This window comes from Anopheles funestus, chromosome 2RL, assembly GCF_943734845.2.
Source record: "Anopheles funestus chromosome 2RL, idAnoFuneDA-416_04, whole genome shotgun sequence".
Taxonomy (NCBI): domain Eukaryota; kingdom Metazoa; phylum Arthropoda; class Insecta; order Diptera; family Culicidae; genus Anopheles; species Anopheles funestus.
Window position 1 is genome coordinate 70791059 of NC_064598.1, and position 18034 is coordinate 70809092.

Below are 18034 nucleotides of genomic sequence, written 5' to 3' on the forward strand. Positions count from 1 at the left end.
ACTTATGTTTGGTATTAATTGCACCCCAGAGATTTTTCAAAGGATTATGTGTGAAATGCTTGCCGATGTAGATGGGGTGCTAATTTATATTGATGACATCGTGGTGTGGGGAACGACGCATTTGGAGCATAACACACGACTACGCAAGGTACTTGCTATACTAAAAGAAAATAACGCATTGCTTAACAATGACAAATGCGTATTCAACGTTCCGGAACTTCAAACATTGGGCTTTAAGATCAATGCACAGGGCATAAGTCCTACGGAAGATAAAATCCTGGCCATACAAAACTTTAGACTACCTGAAACGAAGGAAGAAGTTCGGAGTTTTCTAGGATTAGTCAACTTTGTTGGCCAGTTTATCCCCAATCTGTCATCAAAAACGGAAGCTTTGCGATGCTTTATAAGAGGAGAAGCGAGATCGTTTGGGATGGATCAACAGAAGGCATTCAACGATCTCCGTAAAGAATTAGCAAGCACGGTCCACCGGCTGGGGTTCTTTGATCCGAATGATGTAACGGAACTATACGTAGACGCATCAGCCGTAGGGCGGTATTGACCCAGAGGAATAGTCGACATCAATCAAGGATCATCACCTTTGCCTCAAAGGGGCTTACGAAAACGGAAAGAGTGTATCCACAAACCCAGCGAGAAGCTCTGGCAGTCGTGTGGGCCGTAAAAAAACTCCACTACTATCTTTTCGGAAAACGCTTCACGGTGTTTACGGATCACAAGACTCTAGAGTACATCTTTGGTGGCAAACATCAAGAAGGGAAGCGGGCTTGCTCCAGAGCGAAAGGATGGGCATTGCGACTACAGCCGTATGACTTTAAAGTGGTACATATCCCAGGGTCCGACAATATCTCGGACATCCTTTCCAGATTGTGTCCACCTGGCAGTACGCCTTTTGACGAGGCTACCGAACACTACGTATGTGAAATCACTACGGAACAGCTAGCCATTACATTAGAGGAAATCAAACAACAAACGGGTATCTACTAGACATTAAAAGCGGTAGCCAAGGCTATTGAGACTAAAACATGGCCAGCAACTCTGTTGAGATACCAAGCATTCGCCAGCGAGTTAGGGATAATCAAAGGTATAACTGTAAGGAATGATCGCATCATTCTGCCAGAAACTTTACGCCAGCGAGCACTAGAAATTGCACATCGTGGTCATCCTGGAGTGGTGGCGATGAAGAAAAATTTACGAGATAAAATCTGGTGGCCGTATATGGATCGAGACGTGCAAGAGTGGATACAAGAATGCGCTGGCTGTGCTATGGTGAGCCAACAAAATCCTCTGGAACCCATGCAGCGGAAAGAGATGCCCGATAGGGCATGGCAAGAACTGGCAATAGACTTCTTTTCGGCGACAGAATGTGCCACATTTCTGGTCGTTGTTGACTATTACAGCCGATTCCTTTCTGTCATCGAGATGAAAACCACTAATGCAAACAAAACAATAGCAGACGCTTTCAAGGCGTTTTTCAACGTGCCACCTTTTTCGGGTGAAGAATTTACTAATTATTGCCAGGGTAAACATTTCCGTCTAGTGCGTACAATCCCGTATTGGCCGCAGATGAACGGATTAGTAGAACGGCAAAACCAAGGAATCCTACGAACTCTAAGAATAGCCAAGGCAATGAAAGAAGATTGGAGGAAGGCCATTGACGAATATGTTTACACCTATAACACCACGCCACACTCGGTTACCGGTAAGTCTCCAATGGAACTGCTGACTGGAAGACCTGTAAAAGATTTGCTCCCGTCACTAAGAACAGACCCATATTGGTATCGTGATGAAGAAACCAGAGATCGCATTAAAAAAATGCAAGGAAAGCTTTACGCGGACGCAAGACGACATGCTACATAGTCTCCAATAGCGGTAGGAGACCCAGTATTAATTCGCAATCACGAAATGGGGAAACTAGAACCCACTTTTCGGCCAGAACGATACACAGTGGTTCAAAGGAGAGGAACGGACGTGGTAGTCGAAAGTGCAGATGGAGTTAAATACCGCCGGCCTATAGCCCATCTGAAAAGATGGCCTGTGTCACAACATAGGGAGAACATCCCAGAAGTAGTAAACCATGAGGAAAAGACCCAACCACATCACTGCGTAACACCTTCCTTAAAACGCCCTAAGCGGAGTACCAAAGTTCCTGCAAGATATAAGGAATTCTGCACATAAAACATTGGACATTGCACATACAAACAAGAAGTCGAGTAAAAAAAAAAATAAGATAGAGCTAGGTGAGGGATGTAGAGTATTGGATTATAGAAGGTAAACTCGAGTAAGATTAAGCCGACTCTTTGAGAGCGGGCTGTAAACGACGGACTTGGGGGAATGTAGGATTAGCGGCAGTTGGATGGCAACGGTCGCCACGAGAGGATCAATAACCGTGTAATAACGAATACTAATAAAGAGAACTCTACATCAAGAAAGAAATTCAACAAATTATTTGATGAGCGTTATTTATAACAGTTATTTCGCGCCCTCGTTTGGATATGTTTGCTTTGCTTGTATATTTGCGATTGTCATTTATGCAACAACATAAATGATAATGTAGTACTGCATTTAGTAAAACATTTCGTCCGAGCAGTACGAGCGGCTGTTGACCGCAGATGGACTGCTTCATCCTGGTACAGGAGCGTTGCTTAACGCTGGTCAACTCTCAACGACTTTCGCCATAACATACGACGACCATCGTCACCAGCGCAACTGCTTAAGGTGAAACCTCCTGAGTTGGTAGGACGATCGAATTCTGAAAATTGCCTGCAGTTTCGCTGTTTACATGGGACGATGTTTATATTATGGAAATGTGGACGACTTTTGTAGCTTGTGCTTCTGGAGAAATTTTCTTGTTGCTGCTTGTCTGTTGTGTAGTGGCTGATTCGCCACAACTTGTTAGACAAATGAAAAAAATGAATATCTACGCAACAAAACTCAAACAAACAAAAATTTGGTAAACTTAAACACAACTGAAATGAAAAACTTATTTTATCGAGAGAGATACGTTCTGGCGTGATGAACACCGACTTATTGCTACTCGGCTAGAAGGTCCTCCAGTGGGCAGTTTGTCCCTTAGTACATTGCTGTATGTTGTTCCAAGATTATCCGGTTTTATGGTGATGCTCGGACATTGCTTTTATGCAATGTCGGATCAAGGTGTCCGATGAATTTCATATTCTCAGATCTCAAGATTTTCGCCATTTTCTCTCTTGCAAACCCACAGACACTGAAAATCGATTGGGTCCTTCATCCACAACAGAACTCCTATGAACTATGCAGTTGTTCATGAAATGGCACGTTTTCTAATAAATGCATCTAAAAGATTTCAATGAATTGCAAAGCGTGTAATTAACTTAATTTCATGTCAAAGTACAAATCAATTGTTTCTCATCAATCATCCGGGCAATATCGGGCCTTGATCTGTGCCACATCACCATCGGACAGTCCGTAATCATTACCCAATTCAGCTGCGGGATTATCTCTTCTTACCAGCACCGGAAAGATCGATGTAGCAGCACCGGCAAAGCGTGAATAGTGCATCACACTGCCATAATTGTATGGCACGTCGTAAGTAGTACTAGATCCATTATATATTCCAAAGTTAGTGTTTATAAATTTAGCATCTGGAAAACAAATAAAAAAGAATTATTTTTAGTATTGTAATATGCACGGAAATTGCGGTTTTGACACTGAAACTTACTTTGATATTTTGGCGCCAAGTTTTGGGGGAAGAATTGAATGTAAGTATCCCGATCACGACGGGACTGTTCGTGCAGAAATCCGAGCGTATGCATCATTTCGTGCACTGGTGTACGGACTGTTCGCATACAACTGGGTGTTTGTAGATTGAGCTTGTTATTGACAGGATTGGGATTACGTCCAATATTAGAATAGCATCCTTCTCCATCATTCGTGATCGTCACATACTGCAATTCCGTTGTATGCTGTACAAATCGAACGCAGGTCTTATTCGCATATTGCTCAAATGCTGCGTAAAGAATTAATATTTCTTCCTCAGCTACAAATAGAAAACACGTAATGCATGTAACAGTTCGCGTCCTGATTCTTCCTGCTACCCACTAAAGTCGCCCTCGATCTCATAAGGCACTGTGGCATTGGGCCATACATCGTAGTTCGTTGGACGGGTAATGGCAATTCGACTTTTTTCGCCCGGTCTCAGAAGAATATCTCCTTGATAGTAGTAGCCAAACCCGTACTCATGGGGATATCCTGGCAACTTTTGCAATCGCAGACGATTTCCTAAATGAATGTAAGTAGTGTTTTACGTAGTACTTGACATACCCAATTGGTTTCAATTTCGCAAGCTACTTACCAACTTCCTTGCTCGGCTTGGTGTAGTCCAAGGAATTGTTCCCGACACTAAGTTGCACGAGGCAAATAGCCATCGCCACGATTGTGAGGTAGTTCAACAGTTTCATTGCTTTGTTGTAGGTTAATCCTCTACGCAAGCTGAACTGTTGCTGATGCATATTCCTCGTTCAAGCGGTGGTTTATATACGAAATTTGTTACTGGAATCCAACCATCCGAAACAATAAAAAAGCCCAAAAATTGTACCAAAATTAAAACGAACCAGCAATGTCGTTTGTGCGATCAGCAAATGCAGAAGTGCATTTGTGTTATCTCAAGACGGTTTCCGTTTCCATGCGTTCGGTTTTGAAATTTAACAATAAAAGTTTCAGGTTTTGCTCATTTCCATGCCACTTGTTATCAGGAAACAATTTTCAAAATTGAACACCGCTTTGTGGCGAAAAGGGTTTATTCCAAATTAAAAAAAAAAAAAACAATGAGTCCTTTTAAAGAACTTAATCTATACGAGTTATTTTAAGTCTTAACCCAATGTAAAAAAAACAGTGCTTGATGCAAATTATAGCAGTTTTCTTTTAAACAAAAGAAATGTTTTATTGCACGTACTCTTTACACGTACTCGTAGAAAACGACATAGCACAGGATAGGAATGAAGGGCTTGCTGGTGTTGCTGCTAGGAAGCGAAGGATTGTCACACGAGTAAATTTTCGCAGCACACTCTCCAGTCTGGTCATCGTAGTCGAACCGGAGAGTAGCCAGACAATGGCGGCATGGATCCAAAGTGGATAGGACCCAGCAACATTATATAGCTTTTAGGCGGAAGGGATCGCTAAGTTTGGATAATAGCCTAGCAATAAGACCCGAAAGATTTGTTGGTCTTTGATAGTACATGCTCTGCATTAACATTGAAGGATCAAGCCACACTCCCAAGTCATTAACAGAAGTTCCTCCAGACGAACTCACAGTGAGCTAGATGTTTAGGTTGGTTTGGCTTAACAACCTCTACCAATGCTACGTGCTTTATCCAAAGTATTCGTGATCATATTCCATTTCTTTCTATTAAACTGTGTTCACCCTTTGATCATTCCTCAGCAACACGAACGCTTCTTTCTTGGACGCTCAACAACCACAAACAGTATGTGTTATACCTTTTTTCCCTTGTACTAAATTTAGAATCCTTCCGACAAATCGATGCCATTCACACCAACTTTAGATCCACATTCAATCATATTAATCACTCCTTGTTGCTCCAAATCATTTCTGTTTCCTGTACTATGCCGATGACCTTACATTTTTCATAAGCGTGGACTGTATGTGCCTTCACCTTTAATTACGGACCTAGGCGTCTGGTTCGATTGTACCCTCATCTTTCACCATTATGTCGATTCTGTCGGTAACTTAGCTGGTCGAATAATTGACCACTTGAAAACTGCTACTTTAGTGACGCCTTATTTTTTTATTTTTTTATTTATTTTTTATTTATTCGTTAAATTGTCTGCAATTGTCGCATGGGTTTAACAATGGTTCTTAAAATCTAGGGGAGTAGGAAGAACGGGATATGGAAGATGTTGTAAGAGGAAGCAAGATTGGTTATAAGGAGAAAGCGGAATTATTAAGGAGGCGAATGCGAAAATGGGAAATGGGAACGTTGAAATCGAACAGGTGATGGTCTCTGTTAAAAGCAGCGCATGCTCTTAAGCAGGGATCATTCTGGCCAAAAACCGAACGGCGGGTTGGAAGAAAGATGGGAGGCCTGTCGCGAAGTCTGCGAGAGGGAACATACAGTGGTAGGGAAGATAAAAGGGAAGGAACATCGAAATCGCCGGAAAGGATGCAGGCAATGAAGTAGGACTGCGCTTGCCAATGACGGGTTTCAATTTCTATTAAACCCAGCAAACGGCAGCGGAGAGAATAAGAGGGTACAGGAACAGAGTAACCGTGAAAAAATCTACGTACTGCGAAGCGCGTAAAATTCCTCTGAACTCTCTCTAGTCTCTGCATAGCAGTACCTCCAGCTGGAGTCCACACGACGCTGGCATAATCAAGAACGGACCGAACCCAGCAACAGTACAGTGCCTTAAGACAAAGAGGATCGCGAATTTCCGAAGACATGCGCATAATGAGGCCTAATGCTCTGTTCGCTTTATTGATCACATGGTTGATGTGAGTAGCGAACGAGAGACCCTCATCCAACCAGACCCCAAGATCTTTCACAGTGGATTCCCTGCTTATTTGGGTACCACATAGGTAATAGTCCCTAGACAGCCGGGCAGCAGCAGGTCTCCCGAAAGAGATGACGCAACATTTAGGTGGACAGAGCACCAGCCCATTATACAAACACCACAGAGAGAAATTGTTTACAAAACTCTGGAGAGATCGACAATCGGAGGACGAGGACACGGGAAGAAAGATTTTAATATCGTCAGCATAAAGGAGATGTCCATCAATTGGGAGAACATCGATGCAGTCATTGATAAAAAGGGAGAAAAGGATAGGACTAAGTGCACTTCCCTGAGGGACACCAGACAAGCCCACAAATGACGAAGAAAAGGAGTTGTCCAATCTAACTGTATAGGATCTATTCGAGAGAAAGGATCCCAACCAAGATAGAATTGGACTACCAAATCCAAGTTTCGCGAGTTTTGCTAAGAGTAAAACATGGGGCAAACTATCGAAGGCTGCTTTAAAGTCGGTATAAATTACGTCTACTTGACTTTTGCGGACGATGTTGGACATCACAAAAGACACAAAACACATATGATTTGTCGAAGTAGAACGTTTAGGCATAAAACCATGCTGGTGGGGAGAAATGTACTTAGTCACTATAGGAAGGATATACGATTGGACGATGGATTCACAGAGTTTAGACATAACACAAAGGATTGCGACACCACGAAAATTGGACGCGACTGAACGATCTCCCTTTTTAAAGATAGGACATATCCAGGAAGTTTTCCAAATAGATGGAAAAAAGGCACTACATTTCTTTAGGACACAGGATGGTATTCCATCTGGGCCTGGTATCAAAGTGCTCTTCTGCTCGTTCATCAGGTCAAAGTATTGTTCAGCAATATGGTACGCCACAGCAATGGTCCACGTCTATCGCATCAAACAAGTACAGAGGTCTTTCACCAGCTTTATTTTGCGCTCTGATCTTACGGACTTTCCTTTGTCTTACCTTACCTTAAGCCTTTATCGATTCTAGAACGAATTGGAGTTCCTGATCAAATTGTAATGCTCCTCTCCAAATGGGTTGGCGATTGTATCAAAAAATGTCGTAAGGTTCTAAAGGAACTTGCTGAACATTTTAAAGCTGCAGTTGCTTTAGCAGAAACCGGTAGTGACACGATTTGGTACGTGAGGTCAGCCTTTTGATTTGGATTTCTAGGGAAGGATTCACAGCAGAGACCGGACACTAATGTGCCCTTTGTGAAGTACACAGTTGGCCACGAAATAGCATGATTTCCAATAAATACAGTCAAAATGTTTGAATGAATTGCAATCGTACAGATCAGTTTATTTCATGTCGTATAAATCAGTTATTTCTCATATGTAATCATTATCCGGGCAATAGCGGGCCATGAGCTGTGCCACATCACCATCGGACAGTCCATTTTCATTGCCAAAGTCACCGAACCAAGCCTGTTTATTTGTCAGGACGGGAGCGTTCATTGAAGCAGCACCGGCATAGCGTGAATAGTGCATCACGCTGCCATAATTGTACTGCTGGCCGTAGTTAGAACTAGGTTCGTTATATATTCCGAAGTTAGTACTTATAAAACCGGGAGCTGGAAAAACAAATAATGAAGAATTATTGGTACTGCTTTAATATACATTGAAACTTCAGCAATTTCGTACTTTGATATTTCAGCTCCAAGTTTTGGGGAAAGAAATCAACGTAAAGATCGCGATCAGGACGGGCCTGCTCGTGCAGGAATCCGAGTGTGTGCATCAGTTCGTGCACCGGTGTACCGACGCTTTCCATACAATCGGGTGTCTGCAGATTGAGCATGTTATCTGTCGGATCGGGGTTTCGGCCAACATTAGAATAGCATCCTTCTCCATTATTCGTGATCGTCACATACTGCAACTCATCTGTGCGCTCTACAAACCGAATGCAAGTCCTATTCGCATACTGTGCAAATGCCGCCAGAAGAGTTTCTGTTTCTCCAGCACCTTCAAATACAAAGCAAGCAAAGCATTTAGGAGTTCAAGTGCCAGTTGGTGCTTCTACTCACTGAAGTTGGCTTCGATCTCATAAGGCACTGTAGCATTGGGCCATACATCGTAGTTCAATGGTTGGATAATGGCAATGCGATTTTTTTCGCCCGGTCTCAGAAGGATATCTCCTTGATAGTAGTAGCCAAACCCGTACTCATGGGGATATCCTAGCAACCTCCTCGCTCGCAGACGTTTTCCTGAATGAATGTAAGCAATGTTTTGTGTATTTTTTATTATGTACTGCTTTGAAGCTACTTACCAACTTCCTTGCTCGGCTTGGTGTAGTCAGAGAGCTTAAACCCGACACTAAGTTGTACGACGCAAAGAGCCATCGCCACGATTATGAGGTACTTCAACGGTTTCATTGCTTTGTTGTAGGTTAATCCTCTACGCAAGCTGAACCGTTTGCTGATGTATGTTCCACCTTCGAGCGGCGACTTATATACGAAATTTGTTACTGGAATCCAAACATCCAAAACAATAAAAAAGGGTCAAAAATTGTACCAAAATTAAAACGAACCAGTACAATGCATACCCGCTAATCTCGCTTGTGCGATCAGCAAATGTAGAAATGCATTTGTTACTGGCTTTACTCCTTTCCATGGGTTTGGTCTTGTAATTTGACAATAAAAACTTCGGGTCTTGCCAATTTCCATGCCAGTTGTTATCATACATTCAACGAAACAGTGTACAAAGGCGTAAAACCATTAGCCTAAATAAACGAAACGTTTTCTTCGTGGTTAAAGGGGTTTTTTATAATTCAAAAAATAAATTCAACAAATTCTTCGGAGTAACTATATTTATAGGAGTTATTTTAAGCTTTCCACCATTATCGCAATGACGATAAAAAATGCCAATCCCATATATTATTTAAATTAAAAGAAACACCAAATATAGCACGCACTCAATTGAATATGTTTCCTTGACTTCTTAGACAAATAAAAAAAATATACATATAAAAATATGTTTTTATAAGTTTAGCTTACAGCTCAAATGCATAACTATGACGTGCTAGAACTAGGTCGAGATGGATAAGTGGAAACGAGAGAAGGAAAATTTGATCAACCTCAAACAAACTTTCAAGAAGAACAATGACGTGTAGGCATAATAATAGCTGCGAAAGAGGCAAATAGTGGAGAAAGGGATGTGTGATAAATGTGGAGTACTGTAAACCTTAAGATTCCACTGTGAAAGATTTTTGGACTAGACGCTTAAATATGAAATGATTTCGGAAGATGTATTGAGTGAAGAATGGAAGAAAAGCGAAGAAACCATCATAAGACAAGTAGTAATCTTCATGTAGGAGATGGACATACATATTTAAAGAGGAATAAGAAGGTAGGAGAGAGGCATATGGCTAGAGGAGTGGTTGGGCCCTTGAATATGGCTGAGGAGTTGGGAGCTTCTCAGTTTCATGGAGAGTTGTGCCCCACTCAACAAAAAGAAGAACTACGCGTACTACCTACGGGAAAGGCGTATCGTAGCGAATATCGAACAATGATGGTAAAGCAGGGATTCTGCGTGAAACACCCTAAAGGCTCATAGAAGTCTAGATCTTGCGACACATTCCAGAGAGGATATGGACAATGTCGTGATATTCGAAGTTACCACTTTTAAACTTGGAGTCGAACATGACTGTACGCATTAGTATTATTTAAACTCACTAATCTGGAATACCATTTCGTATTGTTCTACTCTTGCTTGGCTAAGATTAAACTCAAGGCGATGGTGGGAGGTTTTTTAGACACAGTTTCCATTCGCAAGATCCTTGAAAATAGTTCCTGTTATGTAAACGGTTCAATTGAACTTTCGCTGCCACGTCGCGTTCCCGCTAGATGACGCTAGATAGCGATTTCGGCTGAGTGAGCTTCGGCTCAGCGAGGATATTCGGCTGAGCGAGATGAGTGCCGCTGAATAAAAGCCCACCGAAGCTGGCGCCAGGGTTCTTTCCCTAGCGACTCAGTAAGAACGCAGAGGTTTTTTTAACACCACACACAATCCACACACACCACACTAACACACAAAATACACGTGTTCAATATATTAGAGTTTAGTTAAAGAAAACTGCGTGTCGCGATTAAATATAGGGAAAGAAATTTGTGATTGCTGGACGCAATCTTTGTTGCTGGACGCAACAGTTCCCCTATATTGCCTTATGTTACGGACGCGACAAAATTCACAAGCGTACGCGTAAGAAAATTCGATCTATCGTAAGAAAGAAAAAGATTCACTTTCATCAGGCAGGAGGCATGCGAGGTTTATCAATAGCTGGCATTGAAAAATGTCACATGGGGTTTGGATTAGACCAAATTAGATAAGAACGATGAAAAGGTTTGTTCTACGGCAATAAAATCACGCGTTGCGTAGGTCAAGCGAAGGAGGTCTAAAACGGAAAAAATAGAATAACGACTCAAGTGCGATCAAACCCAGGGTAAGGAACGCATGTGCAACAATGACTGCTTTAATAGCATCAGCGTTTAATTACCTAAATGCAATAAAACTAAAAAGGTTTAGGATAAGGCACCAAAATAGATTCATAGCCGTGTGTTTATTTAGAATAAATACAGAAGAAAATAGGAAAGGGTCAACGCGATCTAACACCTCCACTTGAGACCAGAGAAAGTAATAAACACGTAACAAAGGACGGCTTGTTCGAGCCTTGATATTTTAAACAATCGATTAACCGAAATAGTTAGGCATAGGGCATCTCGAAATGCTAATATCGGTAAGGCTCCGACGCGAGTAAAAACGGCATCCTTCTACGAACGAAAGGAATACGAGAATAGCGATAAGCGCAATAAGCATACGCCCGCGCGTCGTAGCATGTGGCGGGTAATAAAACTGCACTTGATCCCTTAAAAAACCATCCCATCGGGTAACCGCTTGCATCTGAGAAACATACGCACAGGAGCGACAAAGAAACGTCTATGCGCTCGGAGCAATTAACCACAAAAAGGCCGAACCAGAATCATAAACCACACTAGGAGGTAAACTAGGATTTACCCTTACGTTCTTGAAACTAACACACACTTACTGCGTGTAGAATAAGAACTAACATTACACTTTGTTACACTTGGATTACACTTTGTTAGTATATAAGCTGGATAGTTTTCAATAAAACTTCACTTGTAATCCGAACTCCGAACCTACGAGTCTTTTCTGTAGGCGATTCGAGCGGCACTCCACATTAGGAATTGATATTGAGTTTTCAATACACAGCCTACTGTCAGAACTGCTCAATCGCCGATCTACGGAAAATAGCCTATCAACGGCAAAAGAAACTTGCGCAAGAAGTTTCCAGTTGACTATCCTTCGCGTAGTCAACTTAATACGGCGGACCGTAGTCCGATTTGTTCCCGTCAGCAACACCTTATTACGAGATAAAATTCGTTATCGGTCTTTTTATTTGTGCGATATGTTGAATTATGAGCAGATCAATAGAAATAAATAATTAAGGAAGAAACTCTGGTACCAAAAACACCATTACTTTGGTAATGTAACACTCTCTGACATGAAACCCTTACATTATTTCGTCGTAAATTTTTCTGCTTTAATAGATAGGTAAATATTTTTGTACATTTACTTTATTAATTAAATTCACGTCCTATACAGGTTTTTACGCTTTATCATAACGACTTGTTAAGTTGAAAATAATAGTGAAAGAGAAGATAAACGAAGGAAAAAAAACTGTTTCCGATAATGGCGTAATGTGTGAGGCAGTGTAACCGCAAATGGTTCCAGCTTAGATAACGTGCCTGTTAGTAACAATGGTTACTATTGCACCAGCAAACAAGCAAACGGGTATGCTTTGATTCCCTGGCAGGTGATCAACTAATCGCAATTATTCCATCGATTGCCGGTAGCAGTCGATTACCTTTTTCCTTGATTCAATTATCAACGCCACCACTCTGTCGGTTAGGTGGAGAACTGGACGGGAGTAGAAAAGAATCGTGTGAAAATTACAACCAGTCCGCATCTAACCAGGAAGAGCAAGGTTGACAATGCATGTAAAAAGTGTCTTCATTAGTACTCACCGGTGCCGGCTAACCGTTGATTATGTTGCTTGGTAATGTTTCCGTAAAGATTCGATTTTTTTTTACTTGCAGCATAGTTGCTTAGTTTTGTTTCTTTGACGCAAGCCCGTAAACTTGTATTCCGGCTGCCGCAGTGTCGCTAGGCAGTGGCTGATCGACGATGCGTAAAATATGTAGGTCAATGTATAAACTTTTGATTTTGTTTAAAATCTGTAGAGTACAGTAAATAATCAATAAGCAATTGAAAAACACTGCTTATTTATAATAGACAATTTTATTATTGTGTAAAGCTTTTGGAACACAAACTTCGTTGTTACATAAATTTTAAATTGCAAAATTAAGTTCAAAAATTGCACAACCTCAAACGGCACCGTAACACTCCATTTCCCTACCCGATGGAGAATTTTCCTTACCATTTCCTCGACTACTAATGAACCCTATTGATTTGATACCTAGGCCCTACACACCGTGTACAACTAGCTTCCCTGCCGAGTGTGCCTCCCACCACAAAACTAAACGCATTTAGCCGACTAAACATTCATTGCCCTTCCGATAAGCAAGAACAAGAAAGGGCAGGGTTCACATATAAATATCAAACGACACTTTGAATCTAACACCAGATAGTCTGTAACACTTCAGTACACACTAGCTGTCGCGTAAGGGCGCGTAAAGAAAAGCATTTCTGACAGTGGAAACATTTAGTGATCGACACGTGTCAATAAAATGAGCGCCGCAAGAAGTACACTGTTCGTACTATTTAGAACGATTCTAATGATCGGCATACTGATCGGTACAAAATATTGCTCCGGGCAGCTGCGTCGATCGGAAAGCGCTGAAGTAGGTAAGTGGCACAACGCCGGTGTCAGTGAGCAACGATTTACAGTAATCCCTCCAAGGACGTACCAAGCGTGTGCCGAGCGAGAAAAGAGAACGATATAATGGGGTACTTTACGCCCGGATCTTCAGCAAAAGAAGCTCAGCTTGACATCTACAAAAAGCCCCCGCAGACGTTGAGTGCTTGTTGAGTGATCCGTTCCGAAACATGCTTTGACAGGTCGACGGGTGCAAAACTATGACGCCCGATATCAGCAGCAGCCGGCACATGAGCTTGGCTTCGGGTACTATTACCAGGCGGACATCATGCTGCCAACGGAGCCCCAAAGCCAAGATCGACTATCGATAGCCGAGGAGCATACATCGACCGTGTGGCCGAACGCGATTGTACCGTACTACATCTCGCCGGATGAATTCAGTAGGTATCTGTAAAAAAAACATAATTAAACTAAATGTCTAATTAAACGAGCATCAAATTCAACAACTTCCCAAATAACGTTCAACCCTCTATTTCTTACCCTCTCTGCCGCAAGAACCGAACGAAATATCCATCATCGAAAGATCAATGAATGTGTTCCACACCAAAACGTGCGTCAGGTTCGTTCCACGGACACCCGACACTCCCTATTACGTACAGATAACTAATCGGCAGGCTGGCTGCTACGCTACGGTAGGACGGGTGCAAGATAACAGACAGAATGTGATGAACCTGCAGGCCCCCGGATGTCTATTCGGTGGCACGCCAATACACGAGATGATGCACATTTTGGGCTTTCTGCACGAGGTAAGCCGTCCCGATCGGGATGACTACATCTACGTCAATCGAAGTGCTCTTGAGCCAAGGTATCAAAGTAAGTCCCTTTTTTTGGAGAATGATTCTTACTGCATGATCTGAACTGTTGTATTGTATTTACTGGTTTCTAGCGGAATCATTTTATCGAAACAACTTTGCGAAATTCGAACATGATGTGGAAACGTACAATATTGACTACAACTATGGAAGTATCATGCACTATACACGGTTTGCCGGTGCGAAGGATCGCAAATACCCGGTGTTGGTGAATTTGGTAAGTTTCAGTTTTTGTTCTCTCTTGCCAGGTCGAATGCAATTCTTAGAAAGCACGCTAGTTGCCGAAAATTAAATACACGTTGTTGGCATTAGTTAACTCTGTTAATTGAAAAACGTCGGCTGGAACCGGCATGCAAAGTGGTTTTCATCCATCATTTGTGAATTCCAATCTGCAGACCTACAGAATTCCCTCCTTGTACTATAACTATTTGGTACTATAACCTCAATAGGTCTTCCACTTCTTCAGAGTGCCATTTTTGGGTTTACCCGTACCCATTACAGAATACCCATTACTTCATGGGGTGTGTACGGTCCACGTGGAATATGGTATTACGTTTCGTCGTGTAAAGATCAGCACTACTTCCAAGAAATATTACTTCGAAACTTGATCAGAATCAGACCTTTTCAATTGAACGATTAGTGAAAAGATTACAATGCTGAACAAGGAACCAGAAATAGAAATTGTAATAAATGTTTTGGAGTATTTTAAAAAAAACATCACTATGGAGCACTATATGAGCCAATATGGGTGAAAATGGGGTCATAAGATTACACATCGATAGCATTATTTTCCAATTCTGCTGATACCATTAGAAATGACAAGAGGAGTTTGGCAAAAGGTAATGGCAAGCGGATCTTTATAAAATCAGAAGCTTTAATGGGGTCAGGCCATGAATCATGGAAAGCCAAATACTTTAATGTTTTTACAGCCACTCAAAAGAGATGCTATAGATTTAAGCAATTATAATGGGAGTCGGGAGGTTCGATTTGAAGGCAATCCTCAATCCCACGATGCCTAAGTGTCTCAGGTGACTTTTATATTTCATAATAACTATCTCAGGCAAAATCAATTTCTTTTGTGATATCTAGGCTAATGAATCCATTCAGCAACTATCAGAGTAATGGAAATTAAAGATTTTGCTTCACTTACCTTTTCTTATAAATCTCATTAATCCCTTTTCATACACACAGAAACCATACGATGAAGCAGACTTCGGGAACAGTACGCTGAGCCCTTCCGACATCGAAAGCATCCAGTTCCGGTACTGTCGTAATGCAAGCGGTCTCTTCTGGTTGCAACCATTTCAACTACTTACCACCACATTCCTGGGATCACGATCGTCTCGCTCCAGAGGATAAAAAAAAAAGTTTTCTTTGCTAATGTTTCTTTCACCGTTTCGTTTTTCTCACTGCACCAAAAACCAATAAACATCAGCTGGTAATGTTTCAAAGTGTTCCATTTGTTTCATCTGTTTTCTCTTACACTGTCTCACTTTCAAATAATATTTTTACATTACGTAGTTTCACTGTTACACCCGCCGTTTTGTGGGTCGGTTCACCTTTCTCGTTTTTTTTCCCCTTTTGTCACTTGCTTTGCGTTACCGTATTCACTCTTACTTATCAATAAGTTTTAGCGATATATTACACATATTGCTGATCTTTCGTCGTTGCTCACTAATGAAAAAAGGTTTATCTTTTCAGCACAACTTTCTACTCCGAATACCAATTGATTGGCAGTCCCTTACGGATGCTAAGCTACCGATGTAAGCCTAATAGATCACCAGCAACCGGTGCTGCGTGTGTGTGTGTGTGTGTGTGTGTGTGTGCTCTTGTAATTGATTTAAACTAGAACTAAAATTTGCGTAACCACACATGCAATTATGCGAATGATGAAAGGGCTACTGTAAATAATACACGATCGCTTTGAAACTATACACATATAAGAGTTCATTTTGTGACTCTAGCATGTTAGTAACAGAATCCTTAATTCGGATTGGGAAATATTTTCCCAGGATGTATGTTTAATTTCATTTTCAAGTAACACAATTTTATTACAACGAAATGTTTTCTTTTTTTTTTTGTTACCGTAAAAGAACGATCGTTTGCAACAACAAATTTTTGGAACCGTAATGAAAGTTTGCTGATGATGTACGACACTATTATAAATATATAGAAGCCGATCAGCCATCATCATATCATTTCCAACGTTATTCCTATTCCATCTCTACTACTATACACTCATGCGTATTGAGGACGATTCGGTTTTGGTGTGTTGATTGAGTTGTATATGTGCCCATGTGGTGTGTGTCGGTGGTGTGATTGGTAGAATTTCCACTTTCTATCGAAAGTTAACGAAATATCCCACACATCCTAAATTATGGATGAAATTATTACAATCCTGCAGGCTAACCCGGGGAAAAAAGCATTCCTCTCTTCCAATTACCAATAAAACGATCACACATGGACATGATCGTTGGCGGATGTGTTGGAAACTGCTCCCTTTCCATGTAATTTCCCGGTGATTCTTTACTGTGACGATCAACTGTTTTGTGTTGTGCCGTTTGATAGCACTCGGTTAAAACAAAAAAGCACAAAAAAACATGTTTTTCATTACACGCACAGCAGCTTTACACACACTGTGCTAACTTTTTACAATATTTTTTTTTTCAATTGGTTTTATTCATTGTTAAGTATAAGTTTTATTTTAATTTTATCCCTCTGTTTTCTCGATAATAAATTGTACAAGAGAGCACTGCTCAGATGTGTTAGCATGGGTGCAAATACATGTGTGGAACGCGCGCACACGCCCACGTATGAGGTTACTGTGTTTTTAATCGATCCACGATTCTGTAATTCTTTTCCCTTCGTATGTTTTTTTTTTAATTTTATTACTGTTTTGTTCTATTTTACTGCTGCTACGTACTAATCTGTTTCTTGGCCTTAGCTTCTGTTTCATACTTCTAAGCTCCGTACAATGGAGCATTCATTACATTTCGTGTTGCGCCCTTTTGCACTTCCCGTGAAACGGTTTCTTTTTTTCATAATTGTCTTAAAATGTTCTGCTGGTTTGCTTTTTCTTCTGTTTCATTTCTATTCCTTTTTTCTACTATTCATTTATTAAATAGACCATTTGTTTTACATCATACTGCTTTGCGCAATCCTTCTCATCATCATACTGCTAATTTAATGGAATATGTTAGTTTCCGATTTTTCGCTTCTTTTTCCCATTCTTTTCCGTACACGTGATACATAAGAAGAAAATACCCACAGCTTTAGCTATAAGGGCACAGCGACTTATCCGATAATTGATTTGCAAATTTCACAACGTTCTGATTTTGTGTTCGTATTTTAAAGGTTTAATAATTTAATAAAGTTTTATTCTCGTCAATCTGACACTAGTATTTCCTTCTTCCTGATCTTGCTACCACAGTTGCAAGAGCGTATTAATACGCTGGTAGAGTATACTTATACGTACGTATTTATTTTATGTTTTTGTTTCTCTTGTTCCTGAAATGTGGAGTGATAATCGTATTATGTTGCGTGTCTATGTTGTGTTTTATTACTTCCTCCGTTGCGACATTTTGAGGTAATTTTTCATTATTTTATCATATTTTGCTGCCCAGCAGTTGTGTAGTATTTCTCATTCTTATATCGAAGTACTGTTTTGTGTGTTTACAGAATGTTTTAAATGGACCGTTATAAAATTAAATCAAAAGTAAAATCAACTACAGAAAAGTATAAATAGAAATGAAA

General features: G+C 40.8%; 3 protein-coding genes across 3 annotated transcripts; 1 reads left to right on the top strand and 2 right to left on the bottom strand.

The window, feature by feature from the left end:
• Positions 1–2684: 2684 nt before the first annotated feature.
• On the bottom strand, positions 2685–4487 carry LOC125762458 (astacin-like). Its single transcript, XM_049424566.1, has 4 exons — positions 4349–4487; positions 4096–4275; positions 3716–4033; positions 2685–3638 (listed from the first exon to the last, which is right to left on the bottom strand). Exons 1-4 carry the CDS (start codon positions 4452–4454, stop codon positions 3406–3408), a joined length of 837 nt encoding a protein of 278 aa, XP_049280523.1. The 5' UTR covers positions 4455–4487; the 3' UTR covers positions 2685–3405.
• Positions 4488–5844: 1357 nt separating this feature from the next.
• LOC125762455 (astacin-like) lies at positions 5845–10642 on the bottom strand. Its single transcript, XM_049424564.1, has 4 exons — positions 8823–10642; positions 8581–8760; positions 8201–8518; positions 5845–8130 (listed from the first exon to the last, which is right to left on the bottom strand). The coding sequence occupies exons 1-4, from the start codon at positions 8926–8928 to the stop codon at positions 7889–7891; spliced, it is 846 nt and encodes a 281-aa protein (XP_049280521.1). The 5' UTR covers positions 8929–10642; the 3' UTR covers positions 5845–7888.
• A 1064-nt stretch (positions 10643–11706) lies between these two features.
• On the top strand, positions 11707–15654 carry LOC125762447 (hatching enzyme 1.2-like). Its single transcript, XM_049424554.1, has 5 exons — positions 11707–13438; positions 13652–13849; positions 13965–14282; positions 14356–14498; positions 15473–15654. Exons 1-5 carry the CDS (start codon positions 13321–13323, stop codon positions 15638–15640), a joined length of 945 nt encoding a protein of 314 aa, XP_049280511.1. The 5' UTR covers positions 11707–13320; the 3' UTR covers positions 15641–15654.
• Positions 15655–18034: the final 2380 nt, after the last annotated feature.